Source organism: Clinocottus analis, unplaced genomic scaffold (assembly GCF_023055335.1).
Source record: "Clinocottus analis isolate CAN_PGR_092001 unplaced genomic scaffold, fCliAna1.0.p SCAF_2, whole genome shotgun sequence".
Taxonomy (NCBI): Eukaryota; Metazoa; Chordata; class Actinopteri; order Perciformes; family Cottidae; genus Clinocottus; species Clinocottus analis.
In genome coordinates this window covers 20,862,272-20,879,900 of record NW_027175931.1, presented here as the reverse complement: position 1 = coordinate 20,879,900, position 17,629 = coordinate 20,862,272, and the positions used below count along the sequence as shown (strand labels likewise).

The window sequence follows — 17,629 nt, the reverse complement described above, 5'->3', positions numbered from 1 at the left end:
TGATGAAGATGATTTTACGTTGATGTTGTTGTTCAGGTATGTTATCAACACAAGTGCCCAAAATACCAACTGCAAAACATGTCAAGGCAGAAGTATTTTTTGTCCACGTTAACCTGTAATCTTGTGCTGACTGATAAAACTCTGCATATCATAAAACTACACTAACAACATTTCATAAGAGGATTATGAGCTTTTTTTAAGTCATTCCAATTTTATTTCTCACATTCAACATCAAAAGCAAGAAACTCTGATGTTAAAAATTAAACGTAAAATATTTAGGCACAAATGTAATGAAGGCCTGAAAAGATTTTTCCACAAGCCAACGGATATAATTTAGTTTCCATGAATGCTCCTTCTGGTGCAGATCCTAAAATAAACCACATTTAAGGACATACTGTAGTTTACAAATGACCTATTCAGGGAAAAATACAATGCTGACATTAGGTGAGGTCCCTAAAGTACACATTCAACCTTGTGAGAGAAACACAAAACATCCATTAAAAGGAAGCTTGTTCAGCGTATACTCTGCATTTTATACCCGCAATGATACACTTCAAGCGAGACTTTCAAACGGAGGCCTCGCGTTTTGGAGTCCAAAGAAACAAAATGAACCGGTGCAGTATTCAAGAGACCATAACTGCGACTTATGGGGCTTACGCTCCTCCGACTTACCCACACCTCTCAAGATAATTACATTCCATGCCAAGATGAAAGTGAACAGGTGTTTTTTTTTTTTTCTTCCCCTGCTTTCTGTGTCCCAAAGATAAATAGGGGTTAACATGTGTGGGAGGCATTGCGACTCGTTCCGTCACACCATGTTGTTTGCATTGCAGTTACAGTATCGAGACACCTGCACGCCGGGCTGCATCGCGCTCTATATCCTATCAGCTTATTGAATACCGAGGCTCACCATCATTATTGTGGTTGTATCCTTGCTTGCACCATTTGAATGCAGACCAGCGGTGAGCAGCATCCTAAAAGACACCTCCTGAATATAACATGTGCCTCGGTCAAGGACAGTGGCCTCAGAAGTGGAGCTGCTCCCCGGGTGCTCTTAAAAAGTCGGGTCGGGTCAAATTTCGGAGGACAAATTGTTCACAGGAGCTCTCAGAGGCACGCCTTCTGTTATTTCAAGTGCAATGGCTGTGCTGTGGACATTAATGTCCCAGAAAAAACACACATTATAGTCGTTAGACTGCAGGAAAAGAATATCTTATGCTGCTGAAGTAATATCCTACGGTGTACATCTTCCTCTAGTACTGAACTCTGCCCTAATCCTGCAGCTATATCACAACTAAATACGTGCAGCTCACGGTGTCAGAAGCCGCAGGTGAGAGGTCACATAATCATGTGCTCCCACTTCTTTGCCACACATATAAGCTTGTTAAAGTTAAGACTTTCTCTGAGCCCACGACCATCAACAGAGCTGCTGTCAGCCTCGACCCAATGAGTGTCATTTTTTACACCAACGGCTGTTAAAAAAACCCCCAACACATTCCCAACATCCCCAGGTTGTATACACGTGTGACTCAGGAGTGTGATGACAATTTCTTCCCCTCCCCCAAGAAGTCAAACATGTTTCAGTTAAACATTCAAGACACATCCTTCTACTTGTCATGAAGAGAACCTTCCCATCAACAGTAACCATTCAAGGTCAGTTTGTACTGCCATCAATGTACAGCTGTTGAATTGAACTAACAAGTACTAAGTTTAATAGGAATATTTTATTATCTCTACTATATCAATTTATTGTCAAACATATATAAAATTTGATCACAAGAAAATACATATAGCCTATGTGAGTGTGTATATCAGCCGACTCCACTCACATCCTGGACAGCTAAAACCATCAGGCGGATGATACAGTGTCCCATGCTGCTGCCTGAACAGATACAGGGAGTCTGTTGTTCCCCTGCCAATAAAACTGATTAACTCTGAATGAATGTCTGGGTCTCCACAGCGCAAACAAACACACACTGCCTCACATTCCTATTCTAACCTTTTCTTGGTTCCGATTATTTATTTATGGTGAATTGTTATCGCTGTTGTATTTTTTTGCCGTAACTTTCAGCTCTGTGGCAGAATGGTACTGTAACTTTTTTTTGTATAGTGCAGCACATTTGTTCTGGAGTATGATACTGTAATTGTCTTTTTGCACAATATTTGCGGCCACAACAATAAAGAGACACACAATTATGAAAGTTAGGCAACAAAAGAATGAAAAACCAAACGGAAAAGGACGAGGAGCGCCGCAGCAGCAGATCAGCACTTCAATCAGGTTTATTGACACCCAGTTAAGTGAACTATCCGCTTCTACCAGATATCTGGAAAACATGACGGATTTTAAAGGAAAGGTCAGAGGTCACAACTATAAATCCCAAAATATAGCCTATGCAGTATTCACTGATATTTATTTACTGTAGATTTAAACACTTGTTTCTGTATTTAATATAAGAATATTTTACGATTAAACATTTTGTTTAACGCACAGCAATTGTGCATAACAAATGCCGGCCATAAACTTGCAAAATAAAAATACTTTACTGCAACTCCCCGGAAGTACCCAACGGCTATAAAGACGTAGCCCACCCACTCAATTATCATTTTTCGTGACATCTATTGGTTATCAACTGCTTACCATGCATATCCAATTCAAGCAACACGAGGAAAAGCAAAGCGCCAAAATGTAAATGCAGTTAAACACTGAAATGGTTATTAATAACCAGGCATGTCACCTTTTGATAATGAAAACAAAACCAGAATCTAAAACACCCACAAACTCAAGTTTATTGTTGCCGTGTTTTGGGGCTTATTTGGGTAAACATGAAAAGTGTTCTTTCAGTTCAAACTGTTTTTAAACTGCTCTTTCCTGCTTTCTTAAAATCAATTCAAATAACCATGTAAACAAAGCATTTGTTCAAATTTAAAGCACCATCGGAACAGACCTTGGCGATAGCTGCGGATGACAAACATTTCGTTGACATTTTAAAATAAATGAATACAGAACACTCACAAGGCTGTTTCAGTATCAGAGAGCACTAAATATATTGTGAATTTATGAACTGTTCTGTTAGATCAGCAGATATCTCTCTCCCTCTCCTCTCAACTTGTCCAAAATAAATGGAGTTCTAAGTAAGGAAACTTACTTATGGGCAAAAACACCAGTGCCAACATCCCTCCTCCTCAGAGACCAGAGGAACATAACATGAACAAGGTGTTGGTCTACATATATCACAATGAGAGAAGACTAACCAGCCGGCTGCTTCTGCAATACGGGTTGCCAAACGAGAAGCCGACACCATATTCTCTGTAAAGTGCTTCCTGTTGACATGATTACAAGTGAGGTCTTGTTTTGACAACAACAGGACAACAACAACCAGAAATACTTCATGATGCAAATTGTAATCAGAAGAGGATGATGAGCCATCGCCATAATTGTAGAACATGAGGGAAATAAATGCATTATGGGACAGTGCTCGCCATGTTGCCGTGGCCATCACACATTGCAAAGCAAAAGGTAAAGACACAATGGCCTTGGACAGCCACGCCGGCCACCAGTCCTAAAGCACTCAGGCAAAGATCAAAAGATGAACATGTGGTTGGAAATAGAAAAGTAATCGCATCACTCGGGCGATGGCTTGAGATATTGGGGCCCGCTTCTTTGGAGGTTTCTGCTCGGCAGGAGAATATTGGATCAGGTCCTCAAACTAACCATTAAGGAATGGCCTTGTACTGTTGAAGAGACATGGCACATCTTCCCCTGTTGAGATCTCAGATTGTCTTGTTATTGAATCAGCTCTTCTTCCCTGGAGAAAAACGATGCTACCTTAATTTAGGTGTGCAGCAAGGAACTAATGTGCGTTTCAGGGGGATTCAGTATCCGTTGTCTTCTTCTCTGACGCTGATGCAGAGACCACAGGGACCCTGATGTCTACACACACATCATCCTTCAGGGAATGGATTAGTAAGGCACTTTAGATTGAATGGTAAAGTTTCAATATGCAGGATTGGCATGTATTTTTTTAAAACAAGGTCTATTTCGGATATACAAACATGTGGTGTTGTGTTGTTAAAAATATGCTGAGCATTGCAGTGCTGCCGTTGTTTAAAGAAGGTGATACATTATGTTTTTGTGGCCCCTCCCTATTTGTCATCCTTTCTTTTGTTATGCAATATGCATTCAAATACATCCGACAAAGCTCTTTTTCTTGTGAAGTTTGAGAAGTATACTGAGCTGAATGTGATGATGAAATGAAAATGTATCATTTTTCATGTCACCATGAAACCATGATTTCTGTGATTACAGCTCTGGAGAATAATGTATTATTGATAAAGGTCAGTTTCATTCTTGCAGCATTAATGTAACCGTTTTACTGAATATTGACGATGATGGTCTGACGGTTCAGGCGTGGCATTCAGCTTAACTCCAAGTAAAGCCTGAGTGGATGCAGTCTGTTGAGGTGACTGGGTGATAGCATGTGCATTTATTATCTGTAACTTGTACGCTGCTATCGGAATATGCAAAACAATCTTAAAATAGCTTGAGGTGATAGTGCCGCATGGTGTAAATGTGATGCAGGGGAAGGGGGGGGGGGGGGGTGTATGTCAAGACATTAAAATTCATATTTCCTGTAACAGTGTGAATACCTTGCCATCTATCATCAGTGAAGGTGCCCGGCTCACGTTCCCAATTATTAGCCTTAACTCAGAGCTGAGTGGTGAATGTGACTCGCTGTCAAACGGTGCACGGGGTCCGTACTGATGTGCAGGTGTTTATATTTCAACATCATTGCTAAAATGTGGTCATCGCCAATATGCCACCTATACAGATGTGTCAATTTATTGTGTATATATTGCTCCACTTGAATAAAAAACTAATAATTGCATAACAAAAACTGACCCTAAACTAAATGTTTCTGCTATGTACCAAATTACCAAAGCATATTCCCTGTATATGAAATCCTACTAAATTACTGTACATGACATAACATCTGCGCTATAACCATAATGCAATGCAAATAACAGCAACTATTTGTGATGATGTTTAGCATTTTGTGGTATTAAACTGTAAAGAATGACAGCTGAGGCAGTGTACAGTAATTCATTAAAAAGATTCATATATCACATGGTGCCTGTCATTATTGGCAATATATTCGTTTTTTATCCTGTACTGTTGTATCACGTCCTCATTGTTTTGACTTAAAAGTTCAAGACAAATTTCCCTGCAAGGACAATAGAGTTTATTTGATCTAATCTGTTCTCAGAACAAGCAAGCTGGTGGAGGGGGAGTATTCAGTAATATCTTAATGGCGATCAGTAGCCTGACACTATGACAGCGCACTCTTTAATCTACAATGAGCTCACTATAAAACCACTCTTGTGTAACCGGTGGTTAAGAGCTGGTGGCGTTTCGACTTTCAATATTCGTCCTTGGCTGCATGGATATCAGTGCAACCCGCCTACTTACCGGTCCATCTGCAGTTTAACACCCTGTGTTTTATGCACTCACCCCTCGGAAGATTAGTATTGTAATTTGACAAAGAGTTTATTCTGTGAGGCTCAATTGTGCAGGAAATCACATTACCTATACAGGACACCGCTGAATTATACATTTACATGAAACTAATTAATTCACCAGCCCTGCCAGCATTTATTATCATAATTTTCTTATTCCAAATAAACAAGCAAATTGATGACTCCTGCTGAGAAACACCTTTCAAATTAATAATGTACAAAATCAGTGCTTAATTTGTTGTTTTTAAAATTACCCATTGATATCAAACTGATAAAGGTATAAAAAGCTTTCTAAAGATAACAATGTAAAGACCCGTATAGAAACGTTGCATCTCTAGGATTCTACCTATTACAGGCTGCAGTGCTTTGAGCTAAAGGCTAACTCCAGTATGCTCATTGCTGATTTAGCAGGCGTGCTTATTATGAGCTCATCTTCATTTGGTGTGCTATATTCATCCAGCCACATGACACTAAAATGCTACAACACCAATGATACTGCATCGTATAGAGTTCACCAGGGTTCACTTCCACTAATTCAAATCACTTACTGTAACTGGGGAGAATTAACTTTCTTCGTTTGTGTCTCGTAATTGTTTCACTAAAGAGATCTTTGCAGTCACTGTTGGTCCCCTGGGGGGATGGGAAACAGATTGGCAACAAGTGAGATCACTGAGTGATGATAAAAGCCCCAGCTGAGCAGACTGTAACAGAGATGCGAGATGGCACTGACTGCGGCAGCTCTTCTCATCTGCTCCATTTTGGAGGGCCCGCTGGTCACAGTGAAGCCTCCGAGGAAAAAGCACTCATCTTCAAACCGAAAATGCGATATCTCCCAACTGCTTTCTAGCCGGGTCTCTAAAAGGCCCACACATGCTTTTAATCAAGTAAAGAGGAGGGAATATTAAAATGGCCATCCGAGACCCAAATATTTCTTTACAAAGACGAAGGCATACGTTGAAACATCCGTACAGTTCATTTCCTTCCCATCTAGTTAACTGCTTCAAAGGGCGGAATAAAGGTGTGTCTGCAGAGTGCCGCCTCCTTACAGCTGCTCCCGACTTATGCAAAATCTGGACAACAATACCGAAATGTAAGTGAGGATGTAAGTGAGGACGCTTTTTTGAAATTTTGAGTGAATCAACCCTTTAAACCAGAGTTAATTAAGCCTTACAGCAAATCTGAGGTTAAGCCACTTCCACGCCAGTGCACAGAGTTTTGTATCTATTATCATGACCAAAACATAAGAACAACAATCAGTTCACTGTAGTACTCTCTACTACTGAGGACACCAAAGTCATTTTTCTTTTTGTGAATTTAATTTTCTCTGCAAAAGAGTTTATAGTTGAGTGACACATCATTTTGAGCATTTTTAGCTTCAGGCCAACAAAAGAAAAACATGTAGTTTTCATCCTTCAGAGTTGCAGTGAGGAGAGGCCTTGCAAAGGCAATTATACCTTTAAGTAGGGAAATAAAACCAACAGAAAAATAATCAAACAGGTCAAAAAAAACTAAACTAAAACACATATGTTTCTGTTCATGTTTTCTTCCGAGTGGGTGGAGAGCACCTCCTCAGTATTTCGAAAAACTGAAGCTCTTAGCTTGACAAGAAATACACATGTATTTGAGGAAATACACTGCTACACCCATCTTACTGTTTTGGACCAGGATTAAAGCATAAAATTCAATACCAGAGAAAGTCTAACCCGACTGGGATGTTGTTGCTGACACGTTAGAAATATTGGCAGAGCAAGCGTGTTGTGTGGACCTACTTAGAAATACGCAGAGGATTTCCCTCAGTGCAAAGTACTGTCTTACCACCACTCATCACTCTCTGTGTGGTAAAGTCTTACCAGGACATCAACTTGTTTCCTGGAGATAGGTTAAAATAATATGGAGGTGTGTAAGGAGACGTCTGCTTGATTTAAACGCCCGAGGCCGAGAGACTCTTCGTAATCTCGACCCGGCCTGCTGTGCTATCAGTAACAGTGTAACAGTGTAAATGTAGCTCCACAATATAATCAGCCTGTGAGTAGAGAAACATCTTCTGTATCAGTGTCTTTTTCCACATACATACATACATATATACATATACATATATATATATATATATGTATATATACACATATATATGTATATATACACACACATATATATATATATATATATATATATATATATATATATATATATATATATATATACACACACATATATATATATTTATTTATGTATAATTAAAATTGTGTAATTAAAATCAAACCTTTCATAATCAACTGGACCAACTGTAATATGACCCAACATCTCCCCAGTGATAAATATAGTGTTTGTGGTTCAAATCCTTTGAGTTTCCAAAGCGTTTGCCAACATGAGGAAGCGGCCACCTCCATTTTCTTTTCTTTTTTTTGAGAATGAAGCATTAGATCTGCAAATTCCTTTTTTAGTATGCGCACAGCCTGGAGATTATTCTTCAACCTAGGACCCAAAGTCTTTGAAAGACCTTTAATAATGTTTAGCAACTCCTTTGGGTCTGGAAAATAATTATCTGAGAACAATTTGTTTTGTGAGAAAAAAAAACGTGAAACATTGTTGTTGATAAAAACTAATTCCAACCTCATAGCATAGAATATCAGCTAATGTTTTACAAGCAATTATGCTCCTTTTTAGTTTCTGCAACTGTCTGAGAGTTGAAAAACAGATGGTCTCAGGCCAAGAATGTAATGAGGGCGTGAGGACGAGTCCAAAGTAAAGGTAAGACGTTTATCTGCCCGAGCAGCAGTTGGACCCATTTAAAGGCTACATGGTGGGACTAATTACAAACCTTCAGCATACTTGAGAGAGCTTTAAAACCTTTCAGCCACACTAAACAGTCTGTGTTCCACCATCTTAGGTGTAGCCTCAATACACCCTTTCATTTATACATTACTGGTTTAAACTAAATCCTGTAATGAAATAGAAAAGCAAAACAAAACAATCTCAATTCTATACTTTTATGCCAAAATAGAGCACATTGTACAGCAATAGTCACCTTTTTTTTTTAAAGATACAGTATCTTCCAGAGAAGCAGATTCTCTGTTGTAAGGTTCAGATTATTCATATGATATAAATATACACATATTATATCCATACTTCCAAAATAACATTAACCTCAACATGCATCTCAGCCAACACACACACACACACACACACAAAGTCATGGACACACACTCGCACGTTCCCCCTCAACAACAGTTCCACATCAACAATACAAAAACATTTATATCTGGGAAGGACACAGTTTCAGTTTCATGACTCCATCACACACACACACACACACACACACACACACACACACACACACACACACACACACACACACACACACACACACACACACACAATGTGCTTAAAATGATTATAACTCCGTCTTAGCGTTCTCATTAAGTCCATCTGAAGATGTTGGCCTCAAGTCATCTTTAAGCCATTTGTTGTAAACAGCAATGGGGTCGATGTTCCAGTGTTTATGGAAGGAGATGGGCACCTGGTGTGCTAAGAAGTCTCTGGCATAGTCCTCTGGGCGTGCCTGAAAGGTAAGATTAAGTACAGTCATTTATTTGGAAGCAGCTACAAAAGCCTGCGTGCAAGCGCTGCAGAAAGCAACCGTGACGGCGTGAAGGTATACGTCGTGACGAAAACTGAGCAGCTGCAACTATTGTGTGTTTGGAGAAGAGATTCAGCCAAACGCGAGTAACCGTATTCATAAGTTTCGAGCAACGGGCCGCTTTCACGGCAGCCATTTTGACATTTCATTGCGGTAAACACAGGTGTAATCAGTAACATTAATTATGGCTCCCTCCCGATGAGGCCTGGCTTTGTGCACGTTGGCTCACTGGGATGGCTGTGACACACACAATGACCAGATCAATGACACCCGGGTTCTGCTTTGACATGGCAAGATGGCTGCTGTGAAAAGGGACTTTTTGTTGATTTTTGTAGGCTGATTCTCTGGCACAGTAGCCAAAAATAACTTCTGGTATCCTAAAGGTTCTGCACGCTCACAGGTGATTTCTCTCATCTTTGCTTATTTGCACTCCAAGCCCGACTGTGTGAGTGTGTATGAATTTTGCTTGATTGACTAGTTAGGCAGAGGACAAATTACAAGTTTCTTTGACCTGCTCTAGAAGGAAAAGCACACGTGTGGTTCATAATAAAATGAATGGTCGATGATTTCCTTTGAGCTGCTCTAGTTTCAGGGTCTTGGTATTGTGCACGCTGGCTCATTTTCACACTGCCACTGCAAACTAGGACACTGACAGAACAGAGCCATTGTGAGTGTTTTGAGTAACACATGCTTTTCTGCTATGACTAAATCAAAATGTCTGCTGTGGTTTCTCTCAAACCTCAGAAGGTTAACAAATGGCTGCCCATTCAGATCCATCATTCAAAGTAATTAAACCCAGATTAATTGATATAGTGCTATGATTTCATTCGTGTTTTTAACCTTCACAAAACCAATCCTGCAACCATATCGAGTCGTCCAATGATGTGCATGGTGGCAAGTTACACCCACGGGAATCTTTTCCATCTTTACCATGCATCCCGTGTGACGCGAATGTGACAAGGTGCTGCAATTACATTGTGTCAGCAGAATGGCAGCAACTGGAAAATCCTCACGTAACTGCAAGCTTTGCAGTCATTTTTTATTCTGTTTGCCAGATGGGAGATACGGTGGCTGTCAGAAATTGATGATATCTCCGAGTTAAAATTACATGTATTGTAAAGGGGCCTAAGATACGACTTAAATGCTGCATGAGCTGGAAAATCGAAGAAAAAAAAAACACCTGTGAGGGCTCTAAATATCAGATATCGGCCAGTTTTGATGTTGACTACCAATAAGATAGAGGTGTCTATCTGTCTCAGGGTGACGAGTCGGTGATGAAATCTGACTCCCGGCAGTCTATTCGTTTGAAGGCACGGCAAATCTCACGGCAAAATTTCCGCTTTAACTGAACAGTCAGTGAAAGGAAGAAGATGTGTCACCGCGCTGAAAAAAAAAGAAGAAAAAAAAAAGAATATTTCCAATGAATATTTGGATTGTATTTTGACCATATCAGTCCCACCACCAGAGGTACAAATACACACAGACACAACGAATGTATTGTAAGAGTGTGAAGACAACCTGGTGGAAGAGTGGGCTGTGTGTGACAGGAAGTCCGAGGGCATTGAGGCACATTCCCAGCACCATGTCATCGGGTGCGTCATTGCTGTAGCACTTGCAGCCGCTGTCGAGAAGTCGGACCACGGCCTCCCTGCTGAACACCATACTGCAGCAGCACAGAGGCGCACATCACCAAAGTTCAAATAGACACGCATGACTGCAACTTTAGCTGCACTGGAAACAATCAGTTTGGCAGCAAATGTTGGATATGACCGGAAAATAATAAGTTATCTTTCAGCTGTCGTCTTGTTCAGCATGCTTATTTTATTCGGTCAGTGAGAGGCCGACAGAATAAGTGACTGAAACTGAAAATCAAGCTGAGAGGGAGATGTGTGTTTTTTTTTCTCTCTTTAAAATCGGCTCTGCGGCAACAATGATGCGACATCTCTTTGGAAAGAGTCATAATTACACATGAAAAACAAAAATAAAATCACTCACCGCCATTCAAAACAGTTATTAGAAGATATCACTTTTGCGAAAGCTGGCAGCTGCAGTGTTGTAGAGTGTCACAGTGACTGAAGTGAGCGTAAATAGAGTTTTTCACACAGCCCAATATGAGTCTGTTGCACAGCTCCCCTCCAGCAATGACAGCTGACATGTAACTTGTGCTTATTGCACGCAATAAGAAAATATCGTCTTTTGGAATTATTATTTTTGTCCAATATGTTGTCTTGCAGTAACCAACCGTTTCTATAATGTAGTGTGAGTATTAAGCATTGACTCCCCCTCTTTTTTCTAACCAACCATTTGCTGTATTTTGCAGTGATTTATTCCATATTCTTTATCGAGGATCGTTTCTTAACTGCGGCCTGCAAACCACCCTTTCCCTGAAGGGAGCAACACACTTTTAAACTGGACTGAAACGGTTTATCGGTAAATTACAGATTACACATTTTTCATTACATATTTTACAGTCCCTGTGCCGCGTCTGTATCTTTCATCATTATTCCCCGAGCATCTGAGCTGAGAAACTCACCCTCCACCTCCCGTGATGTAACTGTAGCCGCCTTGGCTCAGGCCGTAGCCGTATCGCTCCCCTAGACACACCGGTTCAGAGGGGTTGTAACAGCTCAGCAAGACTTGCAGTCGGGAGAGGCTAAGGGGAAGCACAGATCAAACTCATTCCACACACATGCTTGCGCTGTGCACACGTATGAAATCGTCCATTTAGAAGGTGAAAGAACTGCCGTCCCTCAGGCACTATTACAAATCCAGAGGCTTCCATGTGACGGATAAAGAGTAACGCCAGCCGGACTCAAATTCATACACTGAGCTTTTTAGATGTTTGACAGGATGGTGATATCTCTGGAACTCAGTTTCCCAAAACGACTTCATTCGGGGCGTTTCTCCCTTTCACTGTGCAAACCTTTATATTGCCGAGACAGAATCTGTTACAAAATGTATGAGTAACTGTCACTCCAACTCGGAGAGAAATGAAAGCGTGGCATTTACCAAATGAAGCGCTGTGTCCCAGTAAAAAGGAAGGAAAAAAACGGTTGAAAACCCATTCCCAAATCATGGAAATATACCTGATGAGTGTGTCATCGTCACAGACGAGGAGCCACTTGGTGTCCGGGACAGCGTCGCTAAGAAATCTTTGAAGGATTGCAAACGTTTTCCCACAGTGGCCTGCAAAGAGAGGCACGCTATCAATACACTGGCCTGTACGACTTCATCACATGTTGACCATTTGCTGTATTCTGGTTTACAAGGATCGATGACCCTGTCAAGGGGAGAGAAAAACAAACTTGGCATAAGCAGGTATTTACATGCTCACACACACGCTTGCATACGGAACGCCGGCTCTGCCGCAAAAAGAAAGTCGTAAATTACGCAAAATGCTATTTGAAAGCCAAGCTACAGTCACAAAAACATTATACTTAGAAGAAGACATTACACAAGACAGCAGCTTAGATGGCTGATGAGACAAATACCCATTGGATGTGGCCAATCGGAAAACCATCACAACAATTTGTTAATTAGACGTTCATTCTCTTGAATGGAGCCTTTGAGGAGGCGTGACAAATGAGCCCAAACCTAATAAGGATGCAGTACGTTTGCAACCTCTGCTCCCATCCCAGCATCAATGTGACAGTTGCATGCATCACGGGATACAAAGTGTGAAATAGTGGCGGTTCTGCATCCGGCTCAAGGGCAGCTCAAAAGCATTGGTGGCTGTAGGCGGACACCTCAGCCGTACAGCAGCGATAAAACAAGTGTCAAACATTAAAAGGGGCAAAAATGACTGCCACCTTGCTTTGATTTGTATTGTACAACATGAAAGAAGATCTCTCCAATGCCAGGATGTGTCCTCTGGAGCTTTGGGAGCAGAGAGAAAGCTGTTGTCTACATTCTGGCATCTAACAGACATAAAGAAGGTATGTCTGGCATGATAGGCCAAGCAGATCAAACTTTTACTCTGGCATGTTTGACATGAGTGGCAGATGGAACAAAATGTTCCGCCAACCCCCCAAAACAGTGATGGAGTAGTACACAACACACACACAAGAAACCCAAAAGAGATTTCCTCATCAGAATCCCAATATCTGCACACCATCAGGGCTGAGACATGGAAATCCCTGGTGGGAAGCATCACACAGAATACTGAGACCGTACTGTTGTATTTATAAGGCACCCACTGTGTTTTTCCCCTCAGAGTATCTGAATATAGAATAGGTAAGGACACCTTGAACTGCTGACAGGAATAAAATACAAAAAAATTACTTTTAGAGGCAGATCTTTACACAAGCCTGGTAATTTTATTTCTAGTTGGAGGTTAGTGAGCGACGCTCAAGATGCTGCTACGTTTGTTTGGCATAAAGCTCCTGCGAAGTGACCCATCACGGTCTCCTCCCTTTGTAGGTAAGAAAGATACACTTGACCATGAATATCTGGGTATTTACTTGATTAAATTCCTGTGCCATTTTCCCATTTCAAGGTCTTGCGTCACCCTCACTTCGTCTGTCTTGACTAAATCAAACAACTTGCAACTTCGGACTGTTGACTATTTTTCCACTTTCAAGATATATAAAGTATACTGTCAGGCTTTGTGTTTTTACCAGACTTTGTATTTCTTTGTGACCAAAGATGGCAGCGCCATTACCCAGACCGTTTTGAATGGGGTATAAGCTTTTTACTGGAGGCAACCCAGAGAATGTATTTGGATGAAATAGACTTTAGATCAGTTTTCTTTTGATGTTTCATGTGTTATAGCTGTATATGTGTCTCTGACTAAATATTAGCTAAGGTCTGACCATTCTCTACAAAATGCACAGACAGACTTTATTTTACAAGCCTACATTAGTGATATAGTCAAAACGCTGAAAGTGAAGAAATATAAGATAACTATATAACTCCAAGCAACAACTTACCATAAAGCTTGAGGTCATGCAGGAACAGAAAGGGGGGGAGGGGAGGGAGGGTGTGAGGCAGAAGGGGGGGGGGGGGGGGGTAAAAAGGAACTAATTATGTATGTCCTGACTTTTATCTCACTTCTCGTCTGATAACCGATGGGTATCATTTGGGTATTTGGCACTGTGGAAGAGATAAACTGCTTATTTTTCATTTGACCTCAGCCATGCATCATTTTAGACTATGCTTATCTGATTACCAGAGTGGCTCGCGGCTTTACCTCACCCCTATGTGACAGCTCCACTGCATATATGTTTTCAAAGAGGTGGTAGAATACAAACTGGATTTTCTGTTGACATGGTGTTAAATGAAAGGTCATTCATCTTTAAAACTTTAAACCTTTTCTCTAAACGCCGAAGTCGAATTCCTGTCTATCATCCTGTCCGTACTCCAGGATAGAAAAAGGCATCATGAGTGCTTTGTTTGACTGACAGTACGGCGTTACTAAGCAAAGTAGCTTCAGTGTCTGGCTGCGTACCAAACTAAAGAAAATCCCCTTGCCTTGATGATGGACTGTGGATTGATGCCAAGCTTCCAACACTCAATTGTTGCCTCACGAAAAGTAAAACTCCTGGCATGCAGTGGAAGGCAAAATTATGCGAAAGGTAGCAACATAGTTCTTTGGTTGAGATGAGCAGAGTTGTGGCTTTCTATGGTGCGAGACATCAAACCCCGCCAGCAGCTCTTGGTGCTGTGGGCTCGGCAACGTGTCGAGTTATGCAAATGAGCAGGTTTGAGAAGCCAGACATCTTACATTTGGTTATTTTATTTTTTGATTTGTCATGACTCCCAGCTTGGGAGTAAGCAAACTGTGAATGGGAGCTCACATCACCTCATGCCCTCACCCCAGTATCTGTAATATGGGGGCATAAAATCTCGACCAACATTAATAACAAATCTGGAATGTTAATGTTGCTTTGCTTAATGGGAAAGAGTAGACAACCATTGAACAGATCAGAATAGGTTCCCAGTTTATTTACCCACTAGAGGTCCTACTATGAGTCAGACAATTGATTAATAGTTCAAGCAAAAATACAAAACAATAGCTCATTCTACTTTGTCAAATATGAAGATTTGATTATTTGATTATGTATAATTCAAATCAGAGTAAACTTAAAAGGGGACAAATAGTGAAAAATACCCTTTTTCAGTGCTTGTGCACATACATATGGGTATCAGAAGTGACTACCAACCCGCAAACTGTGAAACAAGACAACCCAGTCAGCTACTTTGTGGGCTGCAAAGGATCAGAAAACCTGTGATTCACCAAGCCAACGTGATGCGGCTCCACTTCCAATGTCGCATGCGGGCTCATTAGAACGTAGCTTTGTAAAGGCGCACCCTATTTTTATCACAAGCCAATCAGAGCAGACTGAGCGCTTTTTTTTGGAAGGGGACTTCAACAGACAGGCGTTAAAATGAAGCGTTTCAGACAGACGAATGTATAAAATATGTTTTTGAAGATTAAAGCATGTAAATGTTTAATCTATCCCAAATAGTCAGCAACTTATTAATCATGAAAATAACTGTTACTTGCATCCCTAATTGAAAGCAGTGTATTTGAACAGCGCTGCAAAACTGTACAGTAATCTGAGGACAATCCCATGCAATCAGGAAGTCAATATAATGCACCAATTAATGAGATAAATAGGAAAAGGTCAACACGAAAGCAGTTCGTTACATATTTAAAACATGAGGCTCGATAAAGTCTATCCCTGCACAGTATGAACAGTGAACCCGAAGCAATCTTTCGCTGTGTGATATCATGTTTAATCGTTTCTCAGGGTTTGCTTCCCCAAATCAGTTAAACTTGGCCTGACTACAAACAGTTACACATGGCAATTGTTTGTAGATGGCTTAGTGATGACATTGGGATGCATTAATATCAGAACAGAGGCACCGTGGTGGCCTCTAGGATTGTCCCGTCACCTCCAACTTTACACCAGTTGCGCCTCGAGATTTCCTGCAGTTATGACTATTTTACGAGACGTATCCGCAAGGGCAGCAACTGACACATGAGCATTTCTTGGTGGCATTTTACCAGCGGACACGGAGGGGACACAAAAGACAGATTGTCTTGTTTTTCACAGAACAACAATATGGAGTCGCAGAGTGAAACTCCTCCATCATTGATGATCCCCACTGCTGTCTTGTGGCTGGATGACATCGTTCTAAATATGACATCAAGGTGTAAAGGATGTAAAGGGTAGAAATTAGTTTGAAATCGAATTTGAGTAGCTGGGCTGAGGATCATCTTCAGAAATCTGATCAAGCGCTCTGGAATCCGATTTGCCCACGTGGATATTTCCCATGAACATTTGATTTCAAAAACCAATGTGATTACTTTTGCGATGATCCCGTAGTAAGCCTGAAATCAAAGCGCACTGACAATTGGTGCAGTAACTATCTGTAGTTCAGAGTCGGGAAGGCGAAGGAGCAGGTGGTAGATTTGTTATAGAGCAAGAAACCAGCTGAGACCTGCCACTGTCCACAATGAGATGAGGCGGCCCTCCAGTACGAGAGGTTGCTGGACAGATAACAGAGGAGCTTCTACAATAAAAAGGTTGACTCTTATTCTTGACAAGGCTCAGATCTGCAACAGAGCAGTCCGCATGTTGCAGCGAGTAGTTTGCATCAGCAAAGAGGTCTTCGTTAAATATCTGAGCTGCCTGCAGACAGAAACTAAAGGGAGGCCGGAGACTGCACCAGACCCCCACCAGTGGGCTGAAAATGGCTGCAGACTATGCATCATCTCATTAAGGTGAGTCTAAGATGCTGTAAAATGGCCGAAAAGGCCTCTGGCACAGGCAACCAGAGGAGACGCAGAGATCTACCGCCGCCTTTACAAGCCTCCCTGGATCGCTTTGAGCGGTTGATGTTCTCATACTTGTTTCTGTTTATTATTTATTATGGATTTCTAGGGTCTAGCATTTCCCTCAGGAGAAGCTGAAGGATTCACCAGGCTCTCCCAGCTGGGGAATGCATTTTTTTCCTTTCTCTGTTCCAGGTTCTCCCAGTAAGCCATACCTCATGCACGTACATCAAGAACCACCTGTGAGCTTTGCTTGCATTGCTGTATGATATTCATGCTTTGTATTTGCTTGTTCCGATACATATGCATTTTCTTTTTGGTCTGCACCATTCCATGAAATATAAATATTAAAGCTGTTGTTTTCAACTTTAAACATATTTCCTTAAACTCTTGATCCTGTTATATGATATTACATGATATTTATAATGAGGTTGAGTGGATTTGAAGGAATAGTTTGACATTATGGCTCATTGGTTACTTTAGATAAATAAAGTTTCAAAAATTAAAAATATATTCTTTTGAAACACTTGAAAAGGTGTGTTTAAAAAAATGTACGTTCAATAATCAATTGAGAATTAAAGTGATGAGTGTTTATAGAGTGACTTTCTATTCTTCTGAACACAAAGTGCTTTACACTACATGACACACACACACACACACACACGGCAGAGGCTGCCATTCACGCTCACTCACACGCC

General features: G+C 40.9%; 1 protein-coding gene across 1 annotated transcript in view; it reads right to left on the bottom strand.

The window, feature by feature from the left end:
* Positions 1-8,806: 8,806 nt before the first annotated feature.
* The window catches only part of b3glcta (beta 3-glucosyltransferase a), a 55,084-nt gene continuing 46,261 nt past the window's right edge, over positions 8,807-17,629 (bottom strand). Inside the window, exons 12-15 of the mRNA XM_068585797.1 lie at positions 12,238-12,337; positions 11,685-11,804; positions 10,670-10,814; positions 8,807-9,073 (exon numbers count right to left, since the gene is read on the bottom strand). Coding sequence (XP_068441898.1) covers positions 8,906-9,073; positions 10,670-10,814; positions 11,685-11,804; positions 12,238-12,337 — 533 coding nt within the window. The 3' untranslated portion in view covers positions 8,807-8,905. The remainder of the gene's footprint in view (positions 9,074-10,669; positions 10,815-11,684; positions 11,805-12,237; positions 12,338-17,629) is intronic.